This window comes from Bombus vosnesenskii, unplaced genomic scaffold, assembly GCF_011952255.1.
Source record: "Bombus vosnesenskii isolate JDL3184/JDL3185 unplaced genomic scaffold, Bvos_JDL3184-5_v1.1 scf7180000013299, whole genome shotgun sequence".
Classification (NCBI taxonomy): Eukaryota; Metazoa; Arthropoda; class Insecta; order Hymenoptera; family Apidae; genus Bombus; species Bombus vosnesenskii.
In genome coordinates this window covers 791,532-811,807 of record NW_022882949.1, presented here as the reverse complement: position 1 = coordinate 811,807, position 20,276 = coordinate 791,532, and the positions used below count along the sequence as shown (strand labels likewise).

Genomic DNA, 20,276 nt, shown 5'->3' with positions numbered 1-20,276 from the left:
TCTTCGGTCGTAACACTCATAAACACGTACATCATTCAAAAGTTGTTGGAAATAAATAGTGATATTTAAACTGTGAACCCAGTGTTAAAATCATTCAAACTATCTCTATTATGTTAACCGAAATAAGGGATCGGCTGATTTATGGTGGTGACGTATCGAGACGAGAACTTACGATTCTCGTTGACGCATTATACTGCGAACGCGTCTCTCCGTGAATACGGTCGAACAGTTGTGTATCTATTATTTCCTTATAAAACGAAATAAACTTTTGGGACAATCTGATATTGTTCTATATTTACTATATTTATTACAACATTTGTGTTTTTATAGAGTGTAGTATTTTTCTACTACGTTACTACATTATGATTTATTTGTAGATTAATGATATCAAATCTTGTTTATTACTTCTACAATCAATACGTATCGTTTATTAATAGAGTAGACATGATTTTTAAATGTTATATCTAATCGTCAAATTTTTTACTATGATCATACATGTCGTTGTTTTGAAACATTTTTATCACAGTCATATAAACGGTCTGGACTTGTCTTCTGCATCTTCCTACAATTATAATATAATAAGTACAATAGGAGCATAGTGTTCTAACAAACAGAATACTTTTTAATAATATTACCTATTTTAAAACTAGTTCTTTGATTGGCTTAAAGACAATGGAATGGATTGATAGTCTTGATGGTGAATCTAATAATACGCTTTGTATTTCAATATTTCTTTTACTTTAAACATTTTGATTTTTAAGTTTACTATTTAAAACTGTATAGTCCTTCACTATTATATCCAGTAGCCATCTATATAATGTATTTATCTTTAATAAAAAATAATTTCTTACAATCTACATAGAATAAAAAGCTAACTACATACTTGCATTCATTTTTAATACCTATTGTATTATCTTTTACCTGATCTCCTTTCCAAATACATGAACATATTTCCACTCTAATAACATGTTCTATGTCTAAGTTTCCAACTAAGTTTTGCAATTCATCAATAGGCCGTTTTATATCCGGTTTGCTTGAAAGCCTATTATCAAATATAATAAAGTATATACATGAAAGTACTATTAAGTTAAATGTATTACATTATATCTACAATCGGTAATCTGTGCATGAACAACAATGCAAGCTTAAGCAATATTTAACTTTCTTACAACAACAATGGCTTTTCTGAAATATATTGATGTGAAATTAATTCACCAAATGGAACTTTATTTTTTGTTAGGTGGAAAATATTACTAGCAACCACCATGTGTTGCAACAGGTGATCGACTACTAGTGTCAGGAAATTTAAGAGGTGATTCTTGAAGTCGAACTAAGACGGAAATCAAGAATAAAAAAATTGTGTTTCCGGCTTTAGTTTTTAATTATTGACAATTAAAAATCGGTCAAAATACCCCTGCACGCGAGCAAACCTCCTTACACGAACGAAAGGAGGTCGACACATGAGCGGTAGTTTAACTTGTACAAATCGTAGACAAGAATACCATGATATTCAGAGCTTTTATTTATTTGTTGAAATTACAATCAATTCTCGCGTTGAGAATTTTCAGTAATTTTTCTGGCGTGGCGCAGTGACATGGCTGTTTATTTAGAATAAGTTAATACTTATTATAGATAGGTATAATTTATAAGTATTATAAGTAAGTGCATATGCTTAATTTGGATAATTAAATGAATCTAACGTTTAGGTCTAGCGGGTAGTGCCTCTTCAGCCTGCGAATCTGGTCCGTCGTATCGAGTAGTCCAGTGATTAGGGGGTTTCGGTGTTTGTTGATTCTTTTGCTATATCTGTCGCTATATTTTGCTATTTCCTCTTTGACGGTGGGTATCTTGAGGTCGCGGTGTATTGTTTCATTGGTTACATACCAAGGTGCGTCAATTAGGGATCGCAGCGTTTTCGATTGAAAGCGTTGGAGTATTTCAATGTTGAAGTTACTTGCTGTTCCCCATAGTTGGATTCCGTAGGTCCAGACAGCTTTTATTACGGTCTTGTAGAGGGTAATTTTATTCTGTATGTTTAGTTTGGAGCGTCGGCCCGTGAGCCAATAGAGTTTTTTTAGTTTGTCCTTTAGTTGCTTCCTTTTATTTGAGATGTGTCTCCTGTCCAGGGTCATGCCCAGGTATCGGACTGTGTCCCTGCTAGGAACTGTTGCATTGTTGATGGTGACCTGGGGGCAGGTTTGTTTTCGGAGCGTGAAGGTTACATGTGAGGATTTCTTTTCGTTGACTTTGAAGCCCCATTTGTGAAACCACTTTTCCATGGAGTCGAGACTTCGCTGGAGAGTGGATGAGGCTATTACCGGGTCTGCGTGGGTAGCTAATAGCGCTGTGTCGTCTGCAAATGTCGCTATTGTTATATCGTTTGATATAGGTAGGTCGGCAGTGTAGATGGAGTACAGTAGGGGTCCGAGGACACTACCTTGGGGTATGCCGGCTTCTATTGGGAATGTTGCGGAAGTGGCGTCTAGGCATTTAACCATGAATTGTCTATTGGTTAGGTAAGATTTTAGGATGGAGTAGTAGGGGTGAGGTAGGATCTTTTTAAGCTTGTATAGTAGCCCTTCATGCCATACTTTGTCGAATGCCTGTTGGATGTCTAGGAAAACCGCTGAGCAATATTTTTTCTTTTCGAGTGTTTGGCTGATCGTATGAGTTAAGCGGTGGATTTGCTCTACTGTAGAATGATGTTTTCGGAAGCCGAATTGGTGATCTGGGAGTGTTTTCAAGTTCTCTAGGATTGGAAGGAGTCGGTTCGTGAGCATCTTCTCGAATAGTTTGGACAAGGTAGGTAAAAGACTGATTGGGCGATAGGAGCAGGTTTCGTATATCGGTTTACCGGGTTTAGGGATGAGGGTAATCAATGAGATTTTCCAGGCCTTAGGATAGTGTTCCAGGCGAAGGATAGCATTAAAAATCGATGTGATGAGTGCTATCCCTTTTGTGGGAAGTTCCTTGATTGCTTTATTGCCTATTAGGTCGTGTCCTGCTGCTTTCTTGGGGTTTAGGCGACTGATTGTTTCTATAGTCTCTGCAGAGGAGAAGGGTTCGATAGGAGGGGACATTTGGAAGGGGGTGTGCAGGTATTCAGTAACGTCCGCAGCGGTTTGGGGGGAATGGGGTTTAAATACTTTTGACAAGTGTTTAGCAAACAGGTCGGCTTTTTCTATAGGGCTTCGCGCCCATCCACCTTGCGGACGGCGGATAGGTGGGATTATTTGTGGGGGGCGCGTGAGTTTCCTGGAGGCCTTCCATAGTGAGTAGTTGGAGTCGGCTGTGGGGGATAAGCTGGCGAGATATTTATGGAAACAGTCGTTTTTATAGTTTTTTAAGGTTCTGGATAGCTTTCTAGTTGCGTTGTTAAGTTTGCGTTTGTCCTCCGGTGTTCTATGGGTCTGCCATACTCTTCTTAGTCTACGTTTTTCTGCTATTTTTTTTAGTATGTATTGGGGATATTCTTGTTTGCTGTTAGATGGCTTTGTTGGTGTGGAGAGGCGGATTGCGTTTATTATGCTCGTGTTTAAGTATTCCGTGGCTGCTTCGATTTCTTCCTTTGTTTTTAGTGGGGTGAAGGCTGAGGTTGAGTGTGTAAAGACTTCTCTGAAGAGCTGCCAGTTGGTGTGTTGGTTGTGAATGGAGCCATTAGGTGTGTTCTCGATGATTGTTGAACTGACTGTTGCTATCACGGGAGAATGATCAGAGGAGAGATCAGCCGAGGAGTTGATCTGGACGTGTCTTGATGGGATATTTTTTGTTATGAAGAAGTCGAGAAGGTCGGGTATTTTGTTGGTGTCAGTGGGCCAGTATGTGGGTTCGTATGTGGTGAGGTTGTTGTTTATTATACTGTTTAAGAGGTTTTTGCCTCTTGCTGTAACCAGTCTGCTGCCCCATTGGATGTGCTTGGCGTTATAGTCTCCTCCAACTATGAATCTATTGCCCAGGGTGTCCAGGAAGTTATCAAAGTCTTCTTTGGCGATGGAGTGTCTGGGAGGGCAGTATACTGCTGAGGTGGTGATTGAGCCATGACAGTCTTCTATTGCTACGTTTGTTGCTTGGAGGTAGTCTTTCTGGAATGATGGAAGTTCGTAGTGCTTAATACTTGCTTTGATTATTATTCCGGTGCCACCGTGGGCCTTTCCGCTGGGGTGTTGGGTATGGTAGAATTTGTAACCATTTACTTTCAGGTAGCTCTTGTCGGTAAAGTGGGTTTCCGATACGAGCATTACGTCGATTTGCTGGTGTTTTAAGAAGAGTTCTAGTTCAAGTTTGTGTTGCGCTAGACCGTTGGCGTTCCAGAGATATTCAGAGCTGAAAACGAAACAATTTTACAAAAGAAATGGTAAATTGAACATTAAACCTGTTTACTCATGGAAATACATAAGAGCATATCGGAAACTATAATATAAATGGCCCTGTAAAATTTCCAAGTAGAGGTGATTAATGTTCCCACTAATCCTTTACATAGTTCTTTCCTAATCCTTTCATAAAAAGATTGTACACGCACCGTGATTGTCTCGACTGCGAGCGTCCACAAGAAATGGAAAATGGCACTTAGTTTAATGGAAGGGAATATATCCGCTCTTCCCGCTTGAGGGGTTAATGTACATAAGAGTCTGTTACTACAGGTACTATCTAGATACTACATTATATAAGACAGACCTTAATATGAAGCAATTTAGAACTATATATCTAAATTTTGACAGTCAAAAGATATTAACATTCCAGGTGTCAGCTGAAGGGCAACAATAGAAAGAGATAAAAACAACAACAGAAAAAACAATCTTGAGTTCTGGTTCTGAGCATAGTTTCTTTTCTTTTTATTTTTCTTTAGTATCTTTCTTTTATCATAAACATTGTCCATAGTTTTATATTCCAACTAATGTTTGCATTGTAGTATTTTGATATAATGTTTTAATGTGATTCAGGAATTTGTTGCAATAATAACCACTTATGAAGGGAATCCCTTTATATAAATATATTTCTACATACAATATGTTTGTGCGAGATAATGCACGAATTAAAAAGGTAAATGTATTTTAAAAAAAGTATATAAGTGTATGTATAATATAAATGCAAGAATATTATAGTGATAAGTCCTTGAATGACTGCGTTTAATCACGTTTTCTGACATTCAGACTGCACACCTGTTATTTATCACAGAATGGATTTTCAAACAGGTAGATATTTTAGAGACTGATAGCAAGTGATAAACAATCATTTCTCGGAAACATAAATTCTTCGTCTTGATCGGTGTCTGCTTTATATTGTATTATTGTTGTTAATTACTTAAAAATAATTAACTAGTCTGTAGCTAATCAAAGTCTTAGAAATTCTGTGTAAATGTTTCTATATTACATACACGTTTCATAACGTTTTTTAAGAAAAACAAATGAAATATGGATATTCGACTTAATATGTTTATTCTGTGTGTAGCGAGTATTTTTTAGTTATTATTTTTAAACTAGATATTTTTCCAACTTTATCTTTATTATAGTTTTTAAGTTTTTCAAGCTTTTCTGTTTTCGATCATTTAAAGATGATATCTAATGACTCAAAATACATAGTGATTCGCTTAAAGTACATATTAAGTGTCTAGAAGAAAATCTATATATGCCTTTCTTGTGTAAATTTTTATCTAATTTTTTGTTATTGTTAAAAAGGAGAAATTTAATATCAAAATACAAATCAGTTTTATATTCAAGATCGAAATCTTGTGTTAACAAAAATAATTTCTTTTGTAGATGCATGAATCATGTTTTACAACGATAATAATTAATGCAAAATGTCAATGTCCAAATCTCGTCGACAAACATTTATTCTACGATACGTATTCGGGGAAATTCGATTGGCTATAAATAATTTATATCTCTAAAATTAACTTCAGGAATAAATCTATGGCATATTTAACAACTAATAATATTAGTAATATAATCGCAAACTAAGAATAAAAGCAAGAGTCCGTTACAAATTACAATTAAGTATATTAATTGTAAATATTATACAAACATTGATTGTGATATTAATGCATGCAGTAAAATGAGATAAACCTCATGAAATTCAATAAATTGACCACTTGAAATTGAATAAATATAATACAATATAAATTACAACTTGTAATAATTAAATTGTGGATTTTTATATATTTACAGAAAATTTACAGAATGTGCATAAAATGTAAAAATATTAAAAATATCTAAAACAGGTTACTCGTTATAATATTCAATAGATAAAACAAGTGTCTGACAAGTGTCAAACAATAGATAAAACAAGTCTGCTTAAATTATTCAATTTCTTAAGTGTTTATAAGTATCCGCAGTTAGTAATAAGAAAGTTAGTAATATTGACGATAACCTACAATTTGTTTAATTTGTAATATAAATTTGTAAATATTTTTAAAGTAAATAACTTGTAATTTGTAGCTCATAAATTATAAAATTTTACCATAATGTCATTATGTACATACATATGAATATATAAACTTTAATTGAATTGACGAAAAGGTGTGCTAGGCGACGCAATCGGTAAATAGGGAAACTGTGTGACCAGTAATTGGAAGAAGAGAAGGTGAGACTTTGTCACTTAAAAATTTCATCACGTTTAAACGTGCGCGATTATTAAACGACGAGGAGGAGGGAGTAGTATGAAGTTTTATTTCGCCTTCACCGCTGAGTTGTAGCTCGTGGCCAGTCGTGGCAGTACAGCAGCGCGCCTCCTCTAACAAGGAGTTCGTTCAACACGTCTTCTACTTTTGCATTTATGGTGTTGTCCTCGTGTGGTGAACTTTGTATGCGTTTCACATGTCACCTCCGATAGCAGTACGAGAGCTGTATCGTACAGTATAAAACATCTAGATAAAACATTTCTATCAAAGAAATTTTATTTTTATTTACAATTAAATGCACAGTGTTTATTCTAGTGAATATTTCGTCGACATGTGTTTCTTCACAAATTACTAGATTGTGGATATTTATGCATTTAAGGGAAATTTAACGGTGATATACTGTATAGCATAACAAATTATCAATTATACTACGTACTTATTATAGTTATTGTATAGTATTGTACTTATTAATATTATACTACATATCATATATTATTATACTGTTATAGCTTACTTATAGTATCTAGTAAGTAAAATGAATTTCTATTTGACTTCCACTTTTTTAACATTGTAACTACCATAAATAATAACCAATTTATGACTTTTTATAGAAACCTTATAAACTGATAACAGATTTTTTAAGATTTCAATGACTCATTATGATGTATATAGATAAAGCTTTTTCTTTTGCATTATGTATTTATTCATGTACTTCATTTTACGAGTTACATGTTACGAGTTTCACACTTTAGTCATCGAGTCTGTTAATTATATTTATCAAAGATATGAATTTGTACAAACATCCGCGATCTACAAATTAAGTTACGATATAAACAAAACAAAATTTTTCGGTTAGCGAGATTAAAACATTATTAAACATAGAATATAGAAAGTTATATAAGTTTGTGTGAATTTGTTGTTTGAATACGATTTGGATGAAAGCGATTAATTTGTATTTTGCTCTCTAATCTTAGAGACATGCAGCAATAGCGCATCATAGGCTGATAATAGAACCAGTCTAGCGATACGAATGTATTGAGAGGACTTTAGATTCCAAATTTTAGCACGTGGAATTTATTTGAAACAATAATACTTCAATGTCATAAATGGTTCAAATACATATATAAAACACCAAATTTATTATATTATACCATTATTATTTACTATATTTATTATCATTATTAAAGTTAAAATTTTTGATGCATCTTATCTATATTTTTCGCTTTCTACAATGGAACTTTTTGACAGCGTTTCAACGTAGACTCATGTTACGTACATCGATATTTACAATTCAAATCGGCAAGAATACGGATAAAATAAGTGTTGCCAACAGTTTTCTTAATCGTCCGTGACTACTAGATTGTAAATCTGTATGTACTTGTAGGAAATAAAAAAGTACTAGTTTATGAATATATTATAGAATGGATGAAGTATGACAACATATATATGTACATGTAAAATACCAACAGTATAATGCTTTATGTAATGTGTGGTATTAATATTAATAATGGTATATTTAGGTAAAATTTTCTACTGAAATTTTCTTATTCAAATTATATTCTCAAAAATATAAATTCACATAAAAATCCACAATCTAATAACTACTATGTTACGTGAGGCTAAACCAATATAGATATTAGTGAATATTGAAAACATGATCTTTTTTAAATTAAATGAAGAAAATATGGAATAAAGTAAATGCATGAGAGCGTTCGAAGCTCTGGTTGCTTTGTATAAAATTCCATAAACGTCCACCCACGGTATGACGGTTACGAAATGCGACAATCAATTCCTTGAGACTTGCTATACCAACTCGGTCTTTCTTTACTTCTCTTTTAGTTCTCGTTTCGCATATTGTTTATCGCGGTCTCATGTGTGTGTTTCGTTGTGTCTAGTGTTGATAACTCACATCGGCCATTAAGAAAAGAAGGAATTAGCAGCACATAGTGAAAAGTCGGATGTGAGGAACCGACGAAGATCGAAGAAAGGAAATGAGCACGAAGGTACTCATCGAGATGCAACAGCAGCTGAGGCATATTGTGACCACCTCTGAAAATGCTCCGACCAGTACTAAGAAGCTAGAGGACTTAATGGATATCCAGAAATCGATTTTTTTAGTTTTCGAGGATATTACCTACTGCGCCAGGCCGTGGATACTTTCTGGAAGTAAGTTTTTCACTACAATCCAATTTTTACTAAGTCATTGTTATAAGCAAAATTGTTTGCTATAATAAATTCCGTAAAAAACTTGTTACATGGAAGTTATATAAATAATTTCTTGTTATGTAAAAACTTTCATAAAAAAATTTTTGCTTTTAATGTACATAAATAATTCCTTAATGTAATAAATTTTTTGTTCGTGCTTTTTTATTCGCATTCACATAAAGTTTCTTTAATATTGCAAATTTCATATAAAGCTTTTTGTATTGGAAGTAAAGTATGAAATGCATTGATTGAATATGTTTGAATAAAGTGACATATTTCACGAAACTTTATTTATAGAAATCTTTACCTGATTTTTCTTATCGTGTAACGTATAACATAATAGGTTTGGCGTCTTGTTTACTCAATCCAAAATGTGTGGTGCATGATGAATTATCTTTTTTTCTTTCAAAAGAGTCATATTAATATCTAATTAGTACACAAGTGTATTGCGACCAACAAAGTCAATATGATGTTTATTCATGAGATAAGATCTTTACGAGTTAACGGAACTGAATGTGATAGCGTCCTAACGGATAACGGTTTTCGAAGTTGGCTAATTTTGTGGCAAACGGGGACGAAAATTTTCGCGTTCCATGTGAGTCAAAGTAGTAAAATAATCGCTTTTAATTAGCATGAATAAACTATATTAACTTTTCTAAGGCACATTCAAGCTGCTAGTAATTATGGAAATTTCACTTTTTTGTATTATTATATGTAAATGTTATATGCATTGTTGTTTATTACCAATGATATTTATTAGTGTTATTATATTTACAAGCGCATATACAAGTGTAGTATTATAACGTGCATTAATTGAATTATAGTAATTATAATAAATTTTTATTTTTTTCTAGATTTCCGAAAAAAATATTTTATAAATCATATTTTATATAATTAATATTTTATTGTATGGTTAGTTTTAAAACCAAAGATAATTGTTGATATCAATTCCAACCAATTTCTATTTATTATCACTTTTAGTTATGTTACCTAACCTAACTGATAGCGATAGGAAATTTAAAAAAGAATCAACTGTGATGTAGTCTAATGTAAGTAAAGTGAAACGTTAATTTCAATTAGCTTACTTACACGGTAATTATAATACATAAAGGATCATTTCTTGTATTTTTTTAGACTTTAAAATGTGTATAATGATTATCTAGACAACCAATGACCATACTAGAAAATAATCATTTTCTTATCTATCACTTTTTTTATGATAGTTTAGTAAGTATTCGTGGTAGATAACATTCATGTTAAAACAGTGTAGAATTAAATGTACCTAAAATAAAATATTCTTACTATATTTTAGTGCAAATATATCGTGGTAAATAAATTGTTTAGATGATAATACAATAGGAGTTGTTCTTGCTCTCCGAATCGGAATGCTTGAGAATTCCCTTGAGAGAGTACAAATATAGACTGTATCGTCTGTATCTGACTGTATGCACACTCGGACCCTCCCCTACCTCATCTCTCTGTGTTGTATGCGTGCGCCAATGTGTGCCGCCATATGAGTTTATTAACCCTGAAACGGTTAATAAACAGAAACGACAGAGAAGATGACAGAATAATAAACATCGTTGATACTGTCTTTAAAAAACATAATAGAGTCAAATCGTCCTTTACAAATTCAATAAGACCTTCATTATGCTACGGTCAACGATATAAGAAGCATCTTTTATCTTCATCTTTCTCTTTCCACGTAACTTTCTATGTATATATGTGATAAAAGTCCTTTTTTTATTAAAGATATATATTATTATGTATTTCAAATATATAAATATGGTACATAACCTCAATGAGGGTTTAACATATCGCATTAATTAAAAGATGAAATAATAATATCATACTGTTGGTTAGAAAATTATTCTTCCTTTATTTTTATTAGAGATATCGAGTACTTAAGATGATACGTAAATCCAACAGGGACCTAACATAGTATTAATTAAAGAAATAATATTGTAATAAGAAAAGTATGCTTTCCCCCACCACTACTCCCACCTTTGCCATTTTCCGTTCTCTCCTTTAAGTTCTTTTCCGTTGATTTTGCTTTCTAGTTTTACCGAACAGTGAAAACGATCGGTTTTAAGCGAGTCTTGTGAGCTTGTTTACAAACATCGGGGAATGTAATATGATGCAGATCTCATGATCAGATGAAAACAGGACGAGGTAAACAGGTAAACCATAAGTAGGAATTATCACGTGTCTTTATTATCGGCAATTAATAATATACTTACGTAATTAGCAGTTTGGTGCTTTACATTTATCGACACGCAATGTAGCATGCACTGAATTGGTGTTTTTCACTTTTAGTCGATAATTGACGGGAAGAATTCAAGACGAACAATTTCGAAATTCTTGCAGCGATGCGAGAGAAATGCGTCGGTATTACAGAGTGAAAGTATGGACCGTTTAGTGTTTGCAAAAATTTCATAACATATAGCAGCTGCAGATTCTACTAATATACATATGTATATCTTTTATCGTTTATCTTTCATTAATATTTAGTCTCTCTATTACTTAGCCTCTGTCTTTTTCCTTCTCTCCTATTGAAAGTTTTTCGTTTCGCCCTTTTTCCTTCCTCTACTTTTTTTTCTTAAGACATTCTATTTACGGTATACGTTGCACGATGAGACACAAAAGTTGAAATTTCGCCCTTCGGCTGTAATTCTTTCCTTCTGAAGCCCTTCAGGTTCATCACGGATTTCCAAACATAGGGTATTAAGCCTAAAAACTTGTAACTTCAAACAAATTTGGGAATTTACTATTTTTATAATTTATCTAGAAAACATTTTAAATTCGTTTATTTTCTATCGCTACTACTTCATTACTTCATTATATAGACTGCCGATTTTTGTGCAAATTCACATTTTTATGTACACGACCAAAGAAATAGAACTTGAATTTGTTTTACCTATTAAAAAATTATAACGAGTACTCTACTTTCATTTAAATATTTTATATATTTTTGTATATTATACACATCCTATACAGTTGTGTACATCTTTAAATTTCGCATAAATATATAAAAATCTAGTTGTTATATAGACTTTGAAGTTCATGCATATCTGTAATTAAAGTTAAGTTAAGTTTGCCATATAGAATACCATTTTTATTAGTGTTATAAATCAACTCACATGCGCGAGCCTTTATAAACTTTATACAGTTTACATTGAAAAGACAGCGTGTTATCGCTATAAAAACGAAGTTCAACAATGCATAATATCTATCCAATACTCCAACTTTCGTTGATAATTCAGCGGGCGTTATTTTTTTTAAGCCAGATATCGCTTAATAATATGCATGTCTGCAGAAAATATGTACATAAATGTTTGTTTCAGAAAAGACTGAACTATTAAAAAATTTGAGCGGCGAATTCAGAGCCGGCGAACTTACGGCAATTATGGGATTGTCCGGTGCTGGAAAGTCCACATTGATGGATGTTCTAACTGGCTTTACGTTAGTAGATCTCTTATCTGTATTTTCTTCTGTCTATAATCTCTTTTTATCATTTACATGATACAGAGTAAATAATTTCGATGAAATTTTATATGAATCATCGATAACAATCTGTTGAATTTGGGACAGGAAATAGTAGATAACCACTAATGCTAAACAAGACACATTTGTATGAAGTTCCTGGATAAATCGGGCTCAATAGATTCACGTTGATAATAATTATCACTGATGATATTGTGCTACAATGTTGATTAATGATATAATATTATATAACTAGAAAATCAACCATAGAGAACTAAACTTTTTAACGTTTGATGAAGTCTTACACTCTTTCATATTAATATATCATATAATGTGTCTTATTTTTATTTAATCTCAGAAATATTATAACTATTATTGATATAAAAATTTCAGGCAAATAATAGTTTGACAAATCTTTTCTATGCACAATAATTTTGAGATGTGATTAAAGTGGAGAAACCCAGTAAAGAAATAGAAGATTTCAAATAAATACAAGAAATCAAATGATTTCGCTACAAGTATTCCTCTTTTCAATAATTTTATACCATTGATATTACATATTAGACTGAACGCTAGAAATATTTGTGGTTATAAAGTAACGTTGGCACGACTGCTATATTATAAGCAATTATTACATTACAGTAATCATAGTAGCATGTAGTGTGAAATTGTAAGTATCAAGTGCGGTCACATGTTCTGTTGCAAACGGTCAATTTCCGGTTGATCTCAAAATATGAGATATCATTGACCTACGGGGACTATGTCGCGATCTTTGTCATTTTTGACAACCATACGATTGACTTTATCAACCACTGATGACGCTATTAACGCTACATCAAATTGAAATTTTCAATGATTTGATATATCTTCGCTGACCTAAAATACATACCAAATACATACTAACTAGAAATTTTTAATCAAAACGAAATTCTCGCTCTACTTTAATAGAATAATGCTGGCAAATGAGTATATAAATGCTCACACATTTGCCACATGCCATATAAATTAGATGACAGTTTAACGGTCACAGCAGAAGGGGGAGTTGTACAAAGTTGATACGAGAAACACGTGTTTTTGAAACGAGTGTCTGGCTTGAAAGATGCTAGTATGAAAACTGAATATGTGATACACATGATATGAAGCATAATACAGTTAATATTTTTGTTGATTACTGTTGATATAATTCTATCATTTTATTACTATATTCATTTTATGTATTTTTAGCTGCCTCAAAATTTATTTTTAATAGTAATTTCTATATTGTTTGTTTTAGACAATGAACACATGAATGTTTCAAAACATTACTTCTAAACTATTAATCACAAAGTATTATTAAATGCTCAATTGTGGGAGATTGTAGTAATGAACACATAGTATCCTTTCATTGCACGATCAAACAGACACGACCTGTATTTCCATTGAGTACGCATCGAAGTATAATTCGATGTTCATTGGATGAAATAGAATTATCACCGATAAACTTGCGTGACCAAAGAAATCTTGTATTTTATAAAAGAACGATAAACTACTATTTGCAACGCGAGTAGTTTCATGCTCTCATGAACGTTTGTTATAAGAAATTCCGTTAACATATTATTTATTCATTAATTAAATTTATATTCCACAATCATTGTTTATTGTCTGTATATTTTTATACTTCATATTCTAATTTTTAACATCATATCCATTTTTTACATATAAGAAATCATTGTGCAAATTACCACTAGAAGGTTTAGAAAATGATATATTTAAAGATTCTAAATAACAAATTAGATTTATATAGGTTCATCTTTTTTTAACTAAAGATGATAACGTTGCTGAGTAATTTCTTTCTTACAATTTTATTTTTATCTCAATTATTGTTATCCAATATTTTTTTCTTTTATGGTAGTGAATTAAAAATATCAAATTGTGTCCAATGATTCATTATGAAAATTACAAACATACTAAGATCATCTGATTAGTTTATGCGATATTTTAAGTAGGTTAGCTGAAGGCATTTTAAATCGACCATTGTGTGTTATCACGATGCATTTAACTGCATCGTGTAACTGATGAAAATTGGCACATTTACATAATTTGAATATCGATCCATTGTTTTCGGCACATGGACTGTATATAACACAGTTCCTCTGTAAATTAATCTTTCTATCTTCCATAAAATAAGAAAATTAACAAAGGAAATCGAAAAAATGGAAAAGAAATCTAAAAAATGATGAAGAAAGTAAGAAAATTGGAAACGCGCTACAAATCGTAGGATTAAAAATGTATTTCATTACTTTGGGCCGTTTTCAGAACGACTGGCGTAACCGGGAATATAATGGTCAATTCAAAAGCTAGGAATCTCAATGAATTTCGAAGATTGTTAGCGTATATAATGCAAAACGACAATTTGCAGCCACTGTTGACCGTGCAGGAAGCAATGAACGTTGCTGCTGACCTAAAACTTACCACAAGTCCTCAACAAAAGAAACAAAAGGTATATTACATTTTATTCGTCAATCTGTAATATAATCGCAGAGTTGTTTGTTCTAAGCCACAACGCTCAAAGTAATTGAAAAATTACTCGTCGAAGACTTTGTTGTCTATAGCTTGTTTATAGTCATTTAGGAGCTCAAGGTCAGAGATGCAGCTCCCCATCATTAAAAATATCTCATTATTCATTCTTTAGGGTTAATTTTACTTTGTTTATTAGTAATTAATTTTTTCTTTGGTTTGAATAAGGTTGATCTAAGTTAAATTAGATATACTCAAATGAAAAATTGTATAATTTCTCTTTAACTTAAGAAAATTCATCATTCAAGAGGTCAAATACAACAGAAATTTTATGATGTTTACAGTATTGGACAAAAGCATAGATCAATGATATAATTATGTTATTATACCAATTACAATTAATGCCGTTAATATACCAATTAATACATATAAATATTATTAATATAATATAATATAATTGTTATGCGTATAATTGTTAAAGAAGTTGAATTAATTGCCCCATTAATTGCTTTATAGTTTCATAGTTTTATATTCTAGCTTATTATACAACATAACAAAAGTATCTCTTTTGGCATTTCATATTACTTAATTTAAAAGAAAACTAATTTTGAATCATGTTTTCAGATTGATCAGATTTTGGTCACAATGAGCCTGGATACATGTCGCCACACACGAACGGGAAAACTTAGCGGTGGAGAAAGGAAAAGACTGGCCATTGCATTGGAATTAATCAACAGTCCTCCGATTCTATTTCTCGATGAACCCACTAGGTATATACTTGTACTTTGATACCTGTATGCTTTATTCATATCAAACTATAAATTATTCACTATATTCCTAGAAAACTAATAATAACAATAAAGGTATAATTTGATATTAATTGCAGCGGACTAGACAGTGTGACCTCAAAATATTGTATAACGTTGCTAAAGCAGTTGGCAAAGGCGGGACAAACGGTGATTTGTTCTATTCATCAGCCCAGTGCTTCCTTGTTGAATATGATCGATCATCTTTACGTGGTGGCAGACGGAAATTGTGTGTACAGCGGTAGCACACAGAATTTAGTGCCTTATTTGAGCAGCCTCGGTTTGCAATGTCCAACTCACTATAATCCAGCTGATTATCGTAAGTAAATACTCGTAAGTAAATGGAAATCGGACATATTTCATATCATTTCCTTGATCATATTGCTAATTTACATTATATCCTATCTATAGTGATATCTCTGAATAAAGAATCACCAAAAGAGATATTGTACGAGCGTTTTGCATACACATTTAAGAAAGAAAAAGAGAGTATATGATTTATGGAAACGTTAACTATTGCTCCTTGCCTATTTTATTATGTAAAATTGTCGTGATGTACAAGACATTTGATGTACAAGACACAAAGCGCCTTTAATCATTCGTATCATAAGTATCACGCAAAACATTCGTGAATTAGCAAGAAAATTTTATTAAAATATCCACTAACATTTCTTATTTGCTTCTTCAAATCAGTTTAAAAAGTTAAGGGTAACCAAGTTTAAATGATGTTTGAGAAAAAGTCTTTCTTTTTATAGTGATGGAAATCTGCAATGGAGATTACGGCAGATATCTGCCGCAGATGGTGAATGCCATCGAGAATGGAAAAAATAATGCATGGAGGTCAATCAGTAATGTAACCAACGTCAATCACCAAGAGGAAGTGATCGCTTTGAATGTGACAGCTTCGTTCCAAGCACTTCGACAACGGTCTCCGATGGAGATACAGCACGTTTATGGTAAACATAAAGCTGGTGCTGGGTGTGCCATTGGCTTCTGGAAACAGCTGTTCATTTTACTTAAAAGAAACGCTATCAGACTCTCGAGAGATAAGGTAATGAATAATTCGATCTTGGAATGAAAAATTTATCTAAAATGTAAATACAATGTAAATAAAAAAATATTTGCACTTGTTTATATTTTCCAATAAAGTATTTTTCTATCAGGTGCTACATTTCAATTATACGGTACTTTTTGTAATTTTATGAAAGTACTACTAAATGATACGAAAATTAATATACCTGAATCTAATTAATTAGTATGTAATGTGCAAATATTTTTTGCAGCCGCTATATATTATTTACAAAATAGGTTCGTTGTAACAGACAAAGCGTAGAAGAAAGTTATAGTATAACTCAGCCGCCAATTGTAAAATTACTCGCTAGTTGTAAGAAGAGCCAACACAATAGTATTAATAGATTCATTTGGATTTGTTAGTCTTCTCTATTTGTTGTACTTGTGACACGTGTACAGACTAGTCGCGTAAGAATAAAAATAGATATGCGACTGGCCCGTATCTTTTATATATAGATGTCTTCATATTTAGAACGCGAAAATGTACAATAATAATAATGCGAGTCCCATCTGTGAGATCATTGATTACTGAATCAACGTCTATTAAATGATAAGAGCTGTGAAAGAGTTCTTTGTAATATTACCTTTCTTAAATTCGATTGTATGAGCTGAATTTAATAGTATAATTTGATTAGAATGTCTCGACTAAATTTGAAAATTGATACTAAAATGTTAAAAAAATTTTTTAGTAAATTTCACTGAATAACTCGGAGAAATAGAAATGAATATGAAGATACAAAGTTCGTAACATTTCTAGAGAAATCTGACACTTGGAAAACATGTAATAAATAACATTAGTGATATAACCGCAGAAGTAATTGACCTTGGTTAAAGTATGATATTTCAGATACTTCTACCAATTTCAATGAATATATTTATAATAAAATTATATAGAAATTTAAACATCAAAGAAATATTAACTTTTTCAAATATTTTTCATACATAATTTCGATGAACTTATCGAAGTGTGATGCCTTTTTCGATTTCGATGATTTTAAAATATATTGTAAAATTCAACATTTTGAACAATTTTTTCCTATTCGTATAACTGGCGATAAGCGTTAGTTTTAGAGTTATACGCAAAAATACCCTGCCGCTCGGCCTTAATTTTCAAGCTGGTTTGGGTTAGTAGTAATATGCGTGAATCCGACCGTCGCATGAGGCGGTTGACCAGTATTGTTTACACTTTACATTAATACCGATAAGGGGATTCGCAAATTGAGATTACTATTAACCCAACCTAGTTTGAAAAGTAATAGCGAACGGCGGGGTACTGTTGCGTCTAACTGGGAAACTAAGGACGAGTGTTGAATTTTACAACATATTTAAAAAATATCAAAATCGGAGAGAGCGTCACATTTCGATAGATTGACCAGAATTTCTTATATATATTTTTTCTTAACAAAGTAAGAAAACTTTCAAATTGCCTCCTGTCCTTTTCACAGGTATTAACATTTACACGACTTTCAATGCATTTTGTAATTGCCTTGATCGTTGGCGTGATCTATTTCAAAATAGGCCAAGATGCTGTCTACGTGTTGGATAACTTCAATCTTCTGTTTTTCAATATAATGTTTCTTATGTTCAGTGCCTTCAGCGCAACAGTAACAACATGTAAGCCGAAAACATTTTACCTTGTTTTCTTGAATAAAAATTGTTTATGTTAATCAATAAAAATTGTTATTACATCACAGTTCCCTCGGAGTTACCAATCACCATGCGGGAGCATTTCAATCGCTGGTACAAGTTACACTCTTTTTACCTTGCTAACAAGTTAGCTGACATTCCCATTCAATTCACAGCCATTTCTTTGTATATTCTCATTGTATATTATATGAGTGATCAATTATTAGAACTTCAACGATTTTGTCTCTACACGCTGATGTGTTTTGCCGTCAGTATGGTTGCTCAAACGTTTGGCCTTTTAGTTGGAACAGGAATGAAAGTACAGGTTTGTATGAACGTATATTTTTAAAAATATTTACCATATATTGCATTCTTATTTTATTATTTGTTTTAGCACGGTATGATCTTTGGACCACTCATGATTCTTCCATTTTTGATATTCAGTGGATTTTTCGTTCAATTCAGGGACGCTCATCCGTACTTACGATGGTTATTCCATTTATCGTTTCTTAAATATGGTTTCGAGGGTGTAATGATCGCCATTTATGGGTAAAGTGTACAGCATAAAATTTATTTTATAAAATTTGTTCCTTTCACATAATTGTTAACATAATATTCTTCTGTGATTTCAGGTATGATAGACCAAAGCTTTCTTGTTCAGACGTCTATTGCCATTTTGCTATACCGGAGACGTTGTTAAACGCTGTAGACATGAAGCAAGCTAACTATTGGTTCTGTTTGATTGTATTGGTCGCTCTATATATCGCACTGGATATTGGAACGTACACATTACTGAAATATAAGTTAGAGAAACGTGTATAAAAAGAAACACAAAATCGAAAATATGTGTGAGATGTCGGCGAAACATTTTTTCTACGATCGTGTTGTGTTCAGTGTAAATAGAACAATATAAATGAATTATTGTTAAAGACTGATTTTCTTTTAAAACTTCTGTATAAAAAGAAAGAAAGACAAGAATTTATAAGAAAATTTTATTGAAAAAAGAAAAAGAATATATATTTGCATTTAATTGTAGTTTTGTTATGGCAAAAAGAAACGACGAATAATTATTTGCACAATACGATGTTGTTTGTCGAAACAGAAATAGAAATTCTTATCTTGAGATAGTAAATATCACGAACCAATGTCTTTTGATACTGTGTTTCGTATCGATTGATAACAGCAAATTTTTTGTATAAATTATGTTCGTTTGGAACATATTAAGGTATAATTCTATGTATTATTCGTAGATTCTACGCCTATTTCCATAAATTTACGGTATATACGCCTACATTAAAGATACTATACAACATTGTTCTAAATTTAAAATATTAGCAGCCGATATTTTATAATTACAGTCGATTTATATTAGAAAAAACGTAACATTATAAAAAATTAAATATATTCATTTATTTTCAATTTATTTCTAGCTTCGCATTTTCATTTTCAACATTTCGCGGAGAACATTTCTTTTGATTGAAAATGTTAAAGATGCTATCCAAAAATTATTAACAATATACATAACATTTTGATCGTACTAATTTTACGGAAATATTTCAAAATGTGATATATTCATACTGTTTAGATTTTTTATAATGAATTATTTAAATATCAAACGTTAACAATAATTTTTTTATTCTGTATTCTTAAAGGTTCAGATAAATAATTAGTTGTCCCAAAAGCTTCTTTCGCTTTGTAAGTAAATAATGGATGCATAATATTTTATATTTTATATCATGTCATTGAGCTATGTACAATTCATTCTTCACATAATATCATTTTCCCAGAATTTTTGGGATTCGCTAGCAAAATATCGTTCTAGATGCTATTTTAGGTCATTTATTGAACTGAATCTTTTACCGTGAAAACAATTTTTTTAATGGAAGGAATGAATAATAATAATCACGTGGAACCACATCCGGAGATTATGGAAAATGAGGTAGAACAACCCAATCAAATGATAATAATTTGTT

At 31.8% G+C, this 20,276-nt stretch overlaps 1 protein-coding gene across 4 annotated transcripts; it reads left to right on the top strand.

The window, feature by feature from the left end:
- Window positions 1-6,676: 6,676 nt before the first annotated feature.
- LOC117233864 (ATP-binding cassette sub-family G member 1-like) lies at window positions 6,677-19,232 on the top strand. 4 transcript variants are annotated; one of them, XM_033494516.1, is made up of 11 exons: window positions 6,677-6,830; window positions 8,512-8,782; window positions 12,166-12,283; window positions 14,600-14,783; window positions 15,425-15,570; window positions 15,687-15,925; window positions 16,362-16,657; window positions 18,123-18,291; window positions 18,372-18,628; window positions 18,698-18,852; window positions 18,936-19,232. In XM_033494516.1, exons 2-11 carry the CDS (start codon window positions 8,608-8,610, stop codon window positions 19,123-19,125), a joined length of 1,929 nt encoding a protein of 642 aa, XP_033350407.1. In that variant the 5' UTR covers window positions 6,677-6,830; window positions 8,512-8,607; the 3' UTR covers window positions 19,126-19,232. The 4 variants fall into 4 exon arrangements, with proteins under 4 accessions (XP_033350407.1, XP_033350405.1, XP_033350404.1 ...); XM_033494514.1 differs by having other exon boundaries at window positions 6,679-6,846; XM_033494513.1 differs by having other exon boundaries at window positions 6,679-6,945.
- Window positions 19,233-20,276: the final 1,044 nt, after the last annotated feature.